The sequence below is a fragment of the Macaca nemestrina genome, chromosome 10 (assembly GCF_043159975.1).
Source record: "Macaca nemestrina isolate mMacNem1 chromosome 10, mMacNem.hap1, whole genome shotgun sequence".
Lineage (NCBI taxonomy): Eukaryota > Metazoa > Chordata > Mammalia > Primates > Cercopithecidae > Macaca > Macaca nemestrina.
In genome coordinates, this window is record NC_092134.1 from 15,901,057 (window position 1) to 15,916,371 (window position 15,315).

Genomic DNA, 15,315 nt, shown 5'->3' on the forward strand with positions numbered 1-15,315 from the left:
GAAAAGGCAACATTTTTACTGAGGCCAAAGATACCAACCATGTGACATCTAGGAAAAGGTGTTCCTAGCAGAAGGCACAGCAGGAGCAAAGGCCCTGAGACAGGAACCGGGTGGGAACGTGCAAAGGACAGAAAGCTCGAGGGGCTTGAGCATAGTGAGTGGACGGGGAGAGTGGTGGGCAGTGAGGCTGGACACATGGGTGGGCTCATCAACCACCCTACTGTCATCCCTGTCCCCACCCCCATTCACTCATTGTGTCGGCTTCCTATGGCTGCATAACAAATCACCCCAAACTTGGTGGTTGAAAGCAATACACCTTTATTCCCTTATCATTCTGACGGTCTTAAGTCTGAATTGGTCTCCCTGGGCTGATATCAAATCAAGGTATCAGCAGAACTGTGTTCTTTCCTGGAGGCTCTTGAAGAGAACTCATTTCCTTGCCTCTTCCAGGGTCTAAAGCTGCGTTCCTTGCATCCTTTGGCTTGTGGTCCCTTCCTCCATTTTCAAAACCAGGAACAGAGCATCTGGCTTCCATGGTGACATCCCCTCTGTAGTCAGAGCCCTCTTATTAAGACGTGTGATTACATTGAGGGCCCACAGAGATAACCCCAGGGAATCTGCCCATCTCAAGATCTTTAACATCACAATATATCTGCAGAGACCCTTTCTCCATCTAAGGAAACATATACGGGTTCAAGGGATTAGGATCTGAGATCCTTGGGCTGTTATTCAGTCTACCACACTCATCTAACCAACACCATGGAGCAATGCTCTGGCCCGGCCCTGGGCTAACCTATGGCTATCCCTGCCGCCATCCCTATGAGGTCTCACTGGACTGAGTCCACTGACCTTACTTCTAGCCCCTCCTTCCACTTTACCACTCACCAGCTATGTACTTTAGGAAAGCCCTTTGACCTCTTTGGGCACCAGTTTTCCCATCTGTAAAAATGAGATGTGGACCAAATGAGCCTTAAGGTTTCTTCCAGAACTAGCGTTCAGGTTCCTCGTGAGGGCCAGTGGCTGGTACGCTCATCACAGGCCACACCACACCTGGATCGTAGGAACTCCACCTCTCTGGAACATTCCTCCAAAGAGAAGAACTCAAAACATCCTTTTAGGGCAAGGGTTGCAAAAGAGGTTGAGGAGCACACACAGTTCTCCCATGAGTTTATTTCGCCTGCAGTTTTCCGGAATAGTGAATTTGTGGTGAAATCAGTCTCCAGCCTCTTAAAAAAAAATTCCAAAGAACTGTTAATACAGAGTCTACATCCTTGTGAGGCAACCAGTGGCAGGAGCTGGAAAGGGGCCACTGTGGGGTCTCTCATCTTCCAGCATCTAAACAGCCCAGTCCACACATTGTCCTCACCAGCCTGTCTTCTGCAGACACGTGAGTTTGAGAATCCTGTCCACCTTTGGTGATATTAACAATTAAGTCATGATTGTGACGGAGCCCAAAGGCCCTCTCCTCACTTCCCAGATGCGGCGTTCATGGTAGAATTCCTCCTCTTGAAAGCATACTTTTGGCCAGGTGTGGTGGCTCACGCCTGTAATCCCAGCACTGGGAGGCCAAGGCAGGAGGATTGCTTAAGCCAAGGAGTTTAAAACCAGCCTGGGCAACATAGCAAGACCCCATCTCTACAAAAAAATTTAAAAATTAGTCAGGGATGGTGGTGCATGCCTGTAATCCCTGCTACTCAGGAAACTGAGACAGGAGGATCACTTGAGCCCAGAAGTTCAAGGCTGCATTGAGCTATGATCATGCCTCTGTACTCCAGCCTAGGTGACACAGCGAGACTTTGTCTCTAAAAATCATAATAATAAAGCATACTTTTCTGTTTAACATGAACTTCCCATTCCTCCCATTCTAAGCATGATGAAATCTAGAAGAAAAGCTTTGCAGAGACCCCAGTCCCGGCCTCTACAGCCTCCAAGTCTTCCTACTTCCTACTTCCTACTTCCTACTCAGCTCCCAGCATTCCAGACCAGGTGGAGGCAGAAACCAAGGCTGTTGGAGCGTGCAGGGCCAGGAGAAGCAGGAGTCAGAGAGAGTGTGGTGTCTGCTGAAAAATGTGGTCAGGGCCTCCTGCCAGCACCAGCTGCTCCTCGGCGGCCTCCTTGTCTGGTTGGCCGGAACAGGCAGCAGCCCCCGCCTCCCTGTGCCCAGCACAGGGTCTGGCCCACCTGTTCCCCTCTCAGATCCTCGGGGTCTGTAAGTGCTCAGCATCGGTCCCATCGACCCACGTTCAAACTTCCTGGGAAATCAAGCCCAGGACCCCTTTTCCTTCCATGCAAGAGGTTGGGGGGCCTGGTTCTTAGGAAGCCACAGTTGGAAGGATCTGGCAAAGATTCTCAGAAGGTTTAGAGATGCACAAGCAACTTTTGGCTTGGGTACAACCATCCAGCTAGTGAAGTGGAAGAAAAAAGAATTTAGTTTTGTTCTCGCCAGAAAGCATAGAAAATGCTTACCAGGAGGGAGGCAGAACTCCACATCTGGCCTTATAGGAGGACGGGGGTGAAAAAAGGAAAGGAGATAGGGAGGCTGACATCTCTAACCCAGAAGGAACCTTGCTGCCTACTGCTAGAGCCTGGGCCAGAGAGCTCCCAGCGAAATGGGTCTCCCAGTGTGTCCGTGGACCACCTGGGGTGCTTCTGATGATGCAGATTCTAGGGTTCCCTCCTAGACCCACTACTCAAACTCTCTAGGAGGAGAGCTCAGAAATCTGAGGGGTGTGTGTGTGTGTGTGACAGCGTCTGTCTCTGTCGCCCAGGCTGGAGTGCAGTGGCGCAACCTTACCTCACTGCAGTCTCAGCCTCCTGGGCTCAAGTGATTCTCCTGCCTCAGCTTCTCCAGTAGTTGGGACTATTGGCAGGCGCCATCGCGCTCAGCTAATTTTTTTTATTTTGTGTATAGACAGGATCTCACTTTGTTGCCCAGCCTGGTCTGGAACTCCTGGGCTCAAGCGAACCTCCCACCTCGGCCTCCTAAAGTGCTGGAATTACAGGCATGTGTCACCATGCCTGGCCAGGAATCTGAATTTTAACAAGCCGCTCAGTTGATCTGGATGCACCCTGGAGTTTGAGAACCACCAAATGTGACCACGTGATAGCCCTGGGGACACTGGCCACCAGAATGTCAGGCTCACTGGGGGATGGCTTTTCCAGACGGAGAAGGACACCTGAGAGGGGTGGGTGAGGGCCATTTAGTGAAGGCGAGCTCGTCAATTCCATCTGGGAACAAGGGACAGCTGGTGAATAAGTCCTTGCAGATCCTTGGGTGAGCATAGAGCAAGGATGGGGAGGAACTTGGAAGTGTCACGTTGAGATGCTCAGCCACATCTAAACCACTGAGAGTGCCTCTCAGTGGGTAGGAGTACAATTTTGCCTCCCAGGGGGCACTTTGCAATATCTGGAAGCATTTTTTGGTTGTGACAACTTTGGGGATAGGGGTGCTACTGGCATCTAGTGTGCAGAGGCCAGGAATGCTGCTCAAACATCCTCCAATCCACAGGACAGCCCCGGCAACAAGAAATTATCAGGCCCCAAATACCAGTAGTGTGGAAGCAGAGAAACTCCAATCTAAACTGAGATTATTCCAGGCAGCTGGGCAAGACCAAGACTCATGAGCTCTGTTAAAGGGGAGTTACCATCCAGACATCTCAGAAGTCAAAAGAGGCCCTGTCCGTCTCCTTCTGTGAGCTCTCAATATATTTTTAGTGAATAAATAATAAAACAGGCCAGGTGCAGTGGCTCACACCTGTAATCCCAACATTTTGGGAGATTGAGGCAGATGGATCACTTGAGGTCAGGAGCTGGAGACCAGCCTGGCCAACCTGGTGAAACTCTGTCTCTACTAAAAATACAAAAATTAGCAAGGCGTAGTGGTACATGTCTGTAATCTCAGCTACTCAGGAGGCTGAGGCAAGAGAATCGCTTGAACCCAGGAGTTTGCAGTAAGCCGAGATCATGCCACTGCACTCCCACCTGGGTGACAGAGTGAGACTCTGTCTCGAAATAATAATAATAATACAACAGAGTTACTAAATTTATATATGAATGAATATGTTCAACACATCTACCCCATTTGGAGAGAACATCTAACATCTAAGTTTGAGGTTCTTCTCAGATGTGAGGTCCAACCAAATGCTGCCCTCCCAGAGGCCCCCCACATAGGCCCTATACACAGTGACTCTTAGCTGGGACAACAATGAAGAGACATCTCATCTGCAAGCTCTTGTTGCCTGCTGTGTGACCTTTGACAAATTACCTAATCTCTCTGGGCATCAGTTTTCTTAGTTCTAAATGGAAATATACATCACTCATGTTTAGTTAGTGCTGATTATGTGCTAGGCATTTTACATGCATGATCTCATTAAATTCCCAGGACAGGTGGGACATGAAGTGGGCCATCAAGGCTGAGCAGGAGTTGGCTCTCAGCAGAGGGAATATGAAAGAGCAACCTGGGGAGCTTAAGTATAAAGGTAAGGGCGGACATGGTGTACTCCTCGGGAAGAGAGAGGAGTCAAGAGATCAGGGCCAAAAATGATAGGAGGTAGGAGTCTGGAAGGGAAGTAGAGAATTATCGAATTCCTGGGTTCCATGAACAAGACATGGCAGCTTAGAAAGTGTCTGAGGGTAGACCCCCCAACATAGGCCCCAGCCCCCAGCAAAGATGCCCCCTGATTGGAGCCATGTATGCCTTCAATTCCCAGTCTTTGGAGCCTTCAGGTTTCCGGCGGTTGCACTGTCTGACAATATAGCCTTAAGCCACATTTGGCTCTTTAAATTTAAATCAATCCAAGTTAAATAAAACTTAAAATTTAGTTCCTCCATGACAATAACCTCATTTCAAATGCTCAATTGCCACATGTGTCTAGCGGCTATAATATGTGATAGTGCAGATATGAGACATTTCCATCATCGCAGGAAGTTCTACTAGACAGGGATGGCACAGAGGAATAGCCACTGTTCTATACAGAGCTAGAAGTTTCTTTCTCTATTTCTTTCTGATCCTCCATAAGCAGCAAAAGTGATAGCAGGTGCCACACTGCTAAGTATTATAAGCTTGACCTCCTTTAATCATTGCAGATATTACTGACCCTATTTAACAGATGAGTAAACTGAGTCTGAGACAGGTGAAGTGTCCAGAGTTGCATAGTTTATAACCAGCAAAGCCAGGACTTGAACCCAGTTCCTCCCAATCCACAGCTGCATCCTTAACCAGCATGCTACACTGCTCCTGCAACCCCAGCAAACAGGTGGATCCAGGTTGAACAGATTTGTGGCGGTAAGCCAGATATTTCCTTCAGACCTGGTTCTCACTGACAGATTGTGGTTTGAGAATTGAACTAAATCTGCTTCTGATTTTACTTCTGGGTGAAGGGAAGCAAAATAGTTCAACCTGGATGTTTCTCATGATCCCATATTTAAAATATCCTTCGTGGGTGGATCACTCGAGGCCAGGAGTTCAAGAGCAGCCTGGCCAACATGATGAAACCCTGTCTCTACTAAAAATAAAAATAAAAAAATTTTAATTAGCTGGGCATGGTGGCGCGCACCTATAATCCCAGCTACTCGGGAAGCTGAAGTAGGAGAATCACTTGAATCTGGGAAATGGAGGTTACAGTGACCTGAGATCATGCCACTGCACTCCAACCTGGGCGACAAGCAAGACTCCATCTAAAAAAAATAAATAATAAAAATGTATATGCCCATCACATAGGACTCCAAAATTAAGTTTTTGTTGGCAAAACACTTCAACTGCATTATTTAAACAAAGATCTTAATTGATTAAAAATAAAGAAGAATGCTGGTAAAAGAAACTCTCTCTGCAAATTCCCATAAGACGACCCATGTGATCATTTTCAAATTGCCTGGGTAATTGTACCTTGTAATTTTTGTAAATTGGCTTCACTCCGCAGGAGATGTTGGGTTACTTGCTCTGTAGCCTCTGGCTTACAGTGAGCATCCTAACCAGTTTTTCCTATCTCTGTTTTAAAAAAGGAAGGATCTCCTGTAATCCCAGCACTTTGGGAGGCCAACGCAGGCGGATCACCTGAGATCAGGGGTTCGAGACCAGCCTGGCCAACGTGGTGAAACCCAATCTCTACTAAAAAAACAAAAATTAGCTGGGCGTGGTGGTGTGTGCCTGTAATCCCAGCTATGTGGGAGGCTGAGGCAGAAGAGTTGCTTGAACCTGGGAGGCAGAGGTTGCAGTGAGCCGAGATCACGCCACTGCACTCCAGCCTGGACAACAGAGTGAGACTCTGTCTCAAAAATAAAATAAATAAAATTAAAAAGGCAGGATCTTGGCAGCTCATCAGTCACACCTAGTTTCAAATCCCAGCTGTACGATATGCTGACGATGGGGCCTTGGGAAACTTACATACCCCTCTGGGTTCAGTTTTTTCATGTGTGAAATGGAAACTTTTAATGTCTGTTGAAATTAAATGAAATAACTTCTGTGCAAGTACCCGGAATGTTATAGAGGCTCCAAATACATTAACCTCCTTCCTTCTCTGCTGAATCCTCACTTATGGTCATGTGATGTAGGATCAGTAGTTTCAGAGCTGAAAGGGAACTGAGTGACATTTAGAGCAGCACTCTCAACAGACGATACTTCTGTTTATGATCATGTAGGTAACCATTAACTTGGGAAATGCCTGTAATCAAGAGCCACTCTGGGTATGTTTTGGTGACATTTTGAAGAGGGTGAAACAGAATGTTCCCTCTGACAAATTGCAAACCTCTCCAGGCAGAAGAGCGGAAGTGGCTTTGACGTGGGCCACAGGGACAACGTGAAACACTGCAGGCAGGGTATCTGGGTGGCCCAGAGGGAGCTGCTGGAGGGGTCACTGGGGGTCTCGCTCTCAGAGCTTGGACCGTGGCTTCTGGTTCATCCAAGATGACTGTCATTGTACCAGATTGGGGGATGGAGGAGTCCCCAAAGCTAGGAACATAAAACAGAAGGCAAGACAATGGCCAGTCTTAATGCCTGGGACCCAAACCAAGATGAGCCACAGGGCAAGCTGCATTGCCCAGTTAGAGGCAGACAGAGGCCATGGTCAGAGTGAAATTGGATAGGAGAGCCAAAAGGAGAAAGGCTGTTGGGAAGTAGGAGGGCAGTACTTAGAGAGTAGAAGGACTCAGAGAGTAGGACAGGTCTGATGAGGCCATCTGGATTTTGGTGCCAACTCCCATCTCCATTTCAGAGGGTGGCCAGCCTGTGGAACCTAGCTGAGATCACCTCAGCCTGAGCCTGTTAGAGTTCAGGGACAGGAAGCCAGGAAAACTTAGTGAGTAAGAAGTCAGATTCTGGCCAGGCATGGTGGCTCATACCTGTAATCCCAGCACTTTGGGAGGCCAAGGCAAGAGGATCACTTGAGTTTGGGAGTTTGAGACCAGCCTGCACAACACAGTGAGACCCTGTCTCTACAAAAAATTTACAACATTGCCAGGTAGGGTGATGCGCGCCTGTAGTCCCAGCTACTGGAGAGGCAGAGGTGGGAGGATCGCTCGAGCCTAGGAGGTCAAGGCTGCAGTGAGCTAGGATTGCACCACTGCACTCCAGCCTGGGCAAAAGAGCAAGACTGTCTCCAAAAAAAGTCAGGCTCTAGCATCCAGAACAAGCCTGGGTTTGAATCCACCATCACTAGCTGTGTGACTTAGGCTAGTGACTTAACCACTCTGAACTATAGTTTCCTCATGTGATGATTGTGAGGATGATGCTGGTGGTCTTGAAGATGCTGGTGTGGTCATGATGCCAAGGAGGAGGAAGAGGATGGTGATAATGGTGATGCTGCTAATGAAGGTGATGGCACTGATCATGAAGATGAGGATATGATGAGGTTGATAATGATGATGAGGTTGATAATGATAATGATGAGGGTGATTATGGTGATGAGGATGGTGATGGTGATTATGGTGGAAGCTGATGAGGCAAGTTAGATGATGATGATTACAATAATGATGATGGTAACAATGAGAATGATGGTGGCTATGGTGATGACTGTGGTAGTGGTGGTGATAAAGATGATGGTGACAGTGGTGGTGATGATGATGATGACAGTGACAACCCCTACTTTAGAATGGATGTGATGAGTGGGCTGGAATACTAGGCTTTGCTACTGTGTGACCTTGAGCTACTTAGCTTCTCTCTGTCTCCCTTACCCCATCCATAAAATACTGATTAACAATCATTCCTGACAGGCTTAGTGGCTCACACCTGTAATCCCAGCACTTTGGGAGGCTGGGGTGGGAGGACCACTTGAACCAAGGAGTTCGAGACCAGCCTGGGCAACATAGTGAGACCCCATCTCTACAAAAAATTTTAAAAGTTAGCCAGACGTGGTGGTACACCCTTGTAGTCCCAGCTACTTAGAAGGCTGAGGCAGGAGAATCACTTGAATCCAGGAGATTAAGGCTACAGTGAGCTGTGATTGTGCCACTGTATTCCAGCTGGGATGACAGGACAAGGCTGGGAAAAAACAAAAACAAAAAACAGTCACTCCTGTCTCAAAGGGTTGTCACGAGAGTTAAAAGCACTAAAACACATGGCCAGGCATGGTGGCTCACACTTGTAATCCCAGCACTTTGGGAGGCTGAGGCAGGGGCATTGCTTGAGCCCAGGAGTTAGAGATCAGCCTGGCCAACACAGGGAGAACCCATGTCTAATATAAATAAAATAATAATTTTTAAAAACCCACATGTAAAGTGCTTGGCACATAGTAAGTGCTTAATAAATGCTATCTCTCCTTATTAATAGTATTATTATTTTTGTCATTATGTTCCCTTTATTTTCCAAATCATTCTGTTTGTCCTGAGCTGCTATTGTTCAAAGCCAAAAGTCTTAGGGTCAGAATAACTTATTACCCAAAGCCCACAGGACCTCTCTATCCTTCCTTCCTCCTACTTTTTCCACTGGTAGGTGTCATGAGCATTAAGTTGTCCAGGGGTTCATGGTACATGGACTATTACTAGGAAACAGGCCTCCTGTGTTCCCAGATCCGTGGAATGAAGAAGGGAGAGGGACAGGCAAAATCCTTCTCCTTGCCATCCTGAAATGATGTCCACAAAGATAGGGATATGCCAGCTATCAAAGTCCCCTTGGATGCACTCCCTTTGTGATTGATACCCGGAACTGCCTTCCCACGTGTCACTGTCGATCTTTATGAAGCAGCGGGCGGGGTACCCAAAGCTTGCTGGCTCATAACGAGTTATGTGAGTGAGCCACTGCGGTTCTGTACAGACTCAGGACTTCCAGATCGAAGCAACTAGCAGTCCCTCCTGATGTCCCCTTCCTCACCTGCCCCACCTTGCCTTTCAGAGATTTGGACGGCAAATCACACAAACCTCTGCCCCTTGGTGTGGAGAATGACCGAGTCTTCAATGACCTATGGGGGAAGGGCAATGTGCCTGTGGTCCTCAACAACCCATATTCAGAGAAGGAGCAGGTAAGTGCTTGATGCCAAGCTGGTACCACTGCTTCCCATGCCTTCTCGACCCCTCCCAGGTGGGAAGCTGAGGGGAGGAAAGCTAAACCCTAAACTGTGTCGTGATGGAAATCAGCCGCCGTGGCTGGAGAACTTGGGATGCCGAGGCCAGGAGTGTTTATCCTCGGATGTGGACCTCGACTTCGTTTCTGTGTGGTTTGGTATTGTTTGTGAGCTTGCCATTTTTCACGTTTTAATTCTGTTTCTACCGGGAAAGGCATTCACATGGCTCCAAATTTAAAAGATATGAAAGATACATGGTAGCTGGTCACAGTGCCTCATACCTGTAACCCCAGCATTTTAGGAGGTCAAGGCAGAGGACAGCTTGAGGTCCAGAGTTCAAGACCAGCCTGACCAACATGGTGAAACCCCATCTCTACTAAAAATACTAAAATTAGCCTGGCATGGTGGCAGGCGCCTGTAGTTCCAGCTACTCAGGAGGCTGAGGTAGGAGAATGGCGTGAACCCGGAAGGGGGAACTTGCAGTGAGCCGAGATCGCGCCATTGCACTCCAGCCTGGGTGACAGAGCAAGACTCCATCTCAAAAAAAAAGAAAAAGAAAAAAGACAACTAGCCTGGGCCACATAGCAAGACCCTATCTCAATTTTTTTAAAAAAAATTTTTTTCTTAATTAGTAGAGCATAATGGCATATATCTGTAGTTCCTAGCTACTCAGGCGACTGAGGCAGAAGGATCACTTGAGGACAGGAGTTCAAGGCTGCAGTGAGCTGTGATATAGCACCTCTGCACTCTAGCCTGAGTGACAGAGTGAGACCCTGTCTCTTAAAAAAATTGAAATAAATAAGCAAAAAGATACATAATGAAAAGCTGTGTATGTCCCTAATTCCAGTCACATAGTTTTCCTCCCAGAGTCAAGCAATGTTAATGGTTTTTGTGTGTTCTTTTAGCCATATTTTATGCATTGACAAGCACACACATTATTTTTGAATATTTTTACACAAATAAGAGCACATTACACATGTTGTTTTATACCTTGCTTTTTCACTTATTAACATATCATAGAGATTAGTCCCCATTAGTAGGTAAAGAGGATCTTGTTTCCTTTTTTACAGCCATATAATATTCCATTGTGTGATCATCCTGTAATTCTGTCAGTCCTTCATAATGAGCCATTGTCAATATTTTGCTATGACAGTGCTATAATGAGTGACCTTGTGCACATACCTTGTTTGGCACATGGATAGGCTAATCAATAGAATACGTTCCTAAAGGCCAGGCATGGTGGCCCATGCCTGTAATCCAACACTTTGAAAGGCTGAGGCAGGAGGATCACTTGAGCCCAAGAGTTTGAGATCAGCCTGAGCAACATGATAAAACCCTATCTCTAAAAAAAAAAAAACAAAAATGAGCTGGGTATGATGGCACATGCCTGTTGTCCCAGCTACCCTGGAGACTGAGCTGGGAGAATCGCCTGAGCCTAGAAGGTCAAGGCTGCAGTGAGCTGTGATTGTATTACTGCACCACTGCGCTCTAGCCTGGGCAACAGAGGGAGACCCTGTCTCAAAAAAAAAACAAAATAGAATAAATTCCTAGAAGTGGAATTGTTGGGTCAAAATTCGTGCACATTTGTGATTTTGGTGGTACTTGCCATAGTGGTTGGATCAATCTTACCAGCTAACTAGCAGAGTGACTGTTTCCTCACAGCCTCGCCAACTCCATCTGTTATCCAACTTTTTAGTCTTTGCCAATCTGTTCAGATGTGTTTTGACAGCTAAGTCAGTATCATTTACAAAGAGTGACTAGATTGGGCTGGAGATCAGCAGCACCTTTGTCTCACCTGTCCAGTAAGCTGATGGGCCAGGTCAGGGTAACCGTAAGGAAGCGTGTGAATTTCACACCCATCCTCTGCATTGCAGTGAAGTCGGGGTGGAGTGACCAGTGGGAGGTCGGAACATGGGGGTGGCCTAGGTGACTCAGCAAGTGATGACCTGCTTCATTTTCCTGATGCTTGGCCTACAGATGGCAGCTTTCACTGCCAGCACATCTCAACAAGGCCTCAGAGCCTCTCTACATAGCTTCAGCGGGGAGGATGAGACATTCTAGAGCCTTGGTGGCAATTGCTTTCCTTAGCCGCTGATGGCTGGCCAGGAAGAAAAGGACATCGGGGTTTCTGCAGTGGGTGAGACCCGTGATCCCACTAGCTGAATGTCCCTCTAGCAGTGATATCTGGAAATGTTTGGTGGAAAAGCACAACTGTAGACTTTTATTATGTTGTCTTCAAAAGTCAAGACCACACCATAAGCTTTAGGAAGCTATGCTCCATTCATGATTAAATGAACAAATATGGTTTAAAGCTGTTTTATATTTTCTTAATTGAAAACAAAGAGGTATGGCCATCATATGAGCCCTCACAAGACAAAGAAAGACAGTAAGAGGCAGCCTCGGGCCAGATCTAGCCTGCAGACCTGATTTGTTAGGTCTACACCATATTATATTAAGAGATAATTTATAGTCATATTTTAAATGTACTGCCAATGTTTCAGATTTTTACATAAATATATCTACAGCTTCATGACACAAGTATACATATGTAACAAACCTGCACGTTATGCACATGTACCCTAGAACTTAAAGTATAATAATAATTTTAAAAAAAGAAAAAAAAGAAAAAAGAAAATAAAATAAATTAAAAAATAAAATAAAATTTACATAGTCTAAGGCCAGGTGCGGTGGCTCACACCTATAATCCCAGCACTTTAGGAGGCCGAGTGGGACAAATCACGAGGTCAGGAGTTCAAGACCAGCCTGACCAACATGGTAAAACCCCATGTCTACTAAAAATACAAAAATTAGCTGGCCGGGCGTGGTGGCTCAAGCCTGTAATCCCAGCACTTTGGGAGGCCGAGACGGGTGGATCATGAGGTCAGGAGATCAAGACCATCCTGGCTAACACGGTGAAACCCCGTCTCTACTAAAAAATACAAAAAAAACTAGCCGGGTGAGGTGGCGGGCGCCTGTAGTCTCAGCTACTTGGGAGGCTGAGGCAGGAGAATGGCGTGAACCCGGGAGGCGGAGCTTGCAGTGAGCTGAGATCCGGCCACTGCACTCCAGCCTGGGAGACAGAGCCAGACTCTGTCTCAAAAAAAAAAAATTAGCTGGGCATGGTGGCAGGTGCCTGTAATTCCAGCTACTCAGGAGACTGAGGCAGGAGAATCGCTTGAACCCAAGAGGCGGAGGTTACAATCAGCCAAGATCGCACTACTGCACTCCAGCCTGGGTGACGGAGCGAAACTCTGTCTTAAAAAAAAAAAAAAAGTACATAATCTGACCACATTGCGCCTATACTCTTTTTTTTAAAAAGACAATGTCTTGCTGTGTCTCCCAGGCTCAGGTGCAGTGGCACCATCTTAGGTTACTCACTGCAACCTCAATCTCTTAGACTTAAGAGATCCTCCCACCTCACCCTCCCAAGTAACTAGGACTACAGGCTGGTGCCACCAGACCTGGCTAATTTTTTAGATTTTTTGTAGAGACAGGATCTCGCTATGTTGCCCAGGCTGGTCTTGAACTCCTAGTTCAAGTAATCCTCCCTTCTCAGCCTCTTAAAGTGCTGGGATTATAGGTGTGAGTCACTGCAGCCAACCACATTCTTATGGGGCAACAATCTGCATAGACTGAATAGCAGCTGCCCCCTCTAGACAGAGTGCAGCTTTCTAGTTGGCCACAAACCTCACCACTCCCTATTGTCTCCCTCTTATTAAGGCCAGTGTCCATTGTCATTTATAGTAGCATTAGTGCTTTTGATTTCTTATAGTAGAAGGAAAGTTAAATCTTTTCATATCCATGTTTTTTTATTATTATTATTATTATTATTATTATTATTTATTGTGAGACAGTCTCTGGTGCTATCTCTGCTCACTGCAACCTCTGCCTCCTGGGTTCAAGCAGTCCTCTCAGCCTCCCGAGTAGCTGGAATTACAGGCGTGTGCCACCACACTCGGGTAATTTTTACGTTTTTTGGAGATGGGGTTTAACCATCTTGGCCAGGCTGGTCTCGAACTCCTGGCCTCAGGTGATCCACCTACCTTGGCCTGCCAAAGTGCCGGGATTACAGGTATGAGCCACTGCACCTGGTCCCATGTCATTTTTATAAGTGGTAGGTAGAGATGGACCAAAAGGTTCATGTTTTAAGAAAGATTTTTTTTGGCTGGGCACAGTGGCTCACACCTGTAACCCCAGCACTCTAAGAGGCCAAGGCAGGAGGATCACTTGAGCCTAGGAATTTAAGACCAGCCTGGGCAACATGGCAAAACCCCGTCTCTACAAAAAAGTATAAACTATTAACTGGGCATGGTGGCATGCACCTATAGTCCCAGCTACTTGGGAGGTTGAGGCGGGAGTATCGCTTGAGCCAGGGAAGTTGAGGCTACAGTGTGCCGTGATAGTGCCACTGCACTCCAGCCTGGGTGACAGAGCAAGAACCTGTCTCCAAAAAAAAAAAAAAAAAAGCTAAGAACATTCTTCATTTCTACACACACAAGTCTTTCTTTTTTAATATGCGACTGAGTGTCCTGTTTTGAAGTTACCCAGCCTTCTTTACTGATTTAGCTTACCCACCTACCACCTCTAGGTATCAGTTTGTAATTCCTGGTATGCAGTAACCTTGAGATCTCGATTCGAAGGAAGAAACAGGGGAGGCCTCGACCCTGCGAGAAAGACACTAAAAGTCAATGCAGAAATCTGAGCAATGGCAGACTCTGGTCATTTCCTTGCACACTGCCCACCTTAGTTAGACAATGCCAACTTGAAAGCATAACTTTGGTCTTCAAGTCTGAGGAGTTGAGCTCAACATTGAGAACAGGGCCTCAGGGTTTTGAAGATCAGATAAGCATTTGCCTAAAACAAAATGGAAAAAGGCATTATAGTAAAAGGAATGCGGGGCCACACCTGTAATCCCAGCACTTTGCAAGGCCGAGGTGGGAAGATTCCCTGAGGTCAGGAGTTTGAGACCAGCCTGGCCGACATGGCAAAACTCCGGTCTCTACTAAAAATACAAAAATTAGCCAGGCATGATGGTAGGCACCTGTCATCCCAGCTACTCGGGAGGCTGAGGTGAGAGAATTGCTTGAACCTGGGAGGTGGAGGGTGCAGTGAGCTGAGATCGCACCACTGCACTCCAGCCTGGGCGACAGGGCGAGACTCCATCTTAAAAAAAAAAAAAAAAGGAATGGTTGTAGCGGATAACATTGCTTCTTTTTTTCTTGCTAAGGATCATTATTAGTTCTCTGAGGTTGTCTTTGGTGCTAACAATAACTGAGACACATGCTGAGTTTTGACATCATCCTAAAGCCTATTATCGTAATAAGCATCTTAAGTGAAAAGCTACCCTAGATAAATAGAGTGAGGACCTACCTGCTGTTGGGCCATTCTCCCTGCACAAACTCCGGACTGGAAGGAGGACCACTAGCCTTTGCAGGACGTGATGATGAAAGGACAGGAAGATGTATGGAGAGCTTGCCTTAAGGCCTCTGCTAATATAGAAATTCCGTTTGCTTGGAGAAGGGAAGGACTTGAGGGTGCTGGAGAAAGGGGGTAAGACTGAATCTTCCAAGGTGAAGTAAGTCTGCCGAGCAGTTTTAGCCTAGAGAGTTCCTGGGAGCATGACTGATAGACCAGCAGAGCTTGGGGTTTACGTTCATCTTCACCCACCATCAAATCCTTAATGTAGGATTTCACCCAGAAAGATTTAAAACCACGGGCCAGGCCGGGCAAGGTGTTTTATGACTGTAATCCCAGCACTTTGGGAGGCTGAGGCAGGCAGATCTCCTGAGGTCGGGAGTTCGAAACCAGCGTGCCCAACATGGTG

General features: G+C 46.8%; 1 protein-coding gene across 4 annotated transcripts in view; it reads left to right on the forward strand.

Moving 5' to 3' along the window:
- LOC105495113 (nitric oxide synthase 1) overlaps nt 1-15,315 on the forward strand; it is a 147,155-nt gene that overhangs the window by 40,412 nt on the left and 91,428 nt on the right. For all 4 annotated transcript variants that reach the window (XM_011764385.3, XM_011764337.3, XM_011764352.2 and 1 more), the window contains exon 3: nt 9,323-9,449. In XM_011764385.3, coding sequence (XP_011762687.1) covers nt 9,323-9,449 — 127 coding nt within the window. The remainder of the gene's footprint in view (nt 1-9,322; nt 9,450-15,315) is intronic.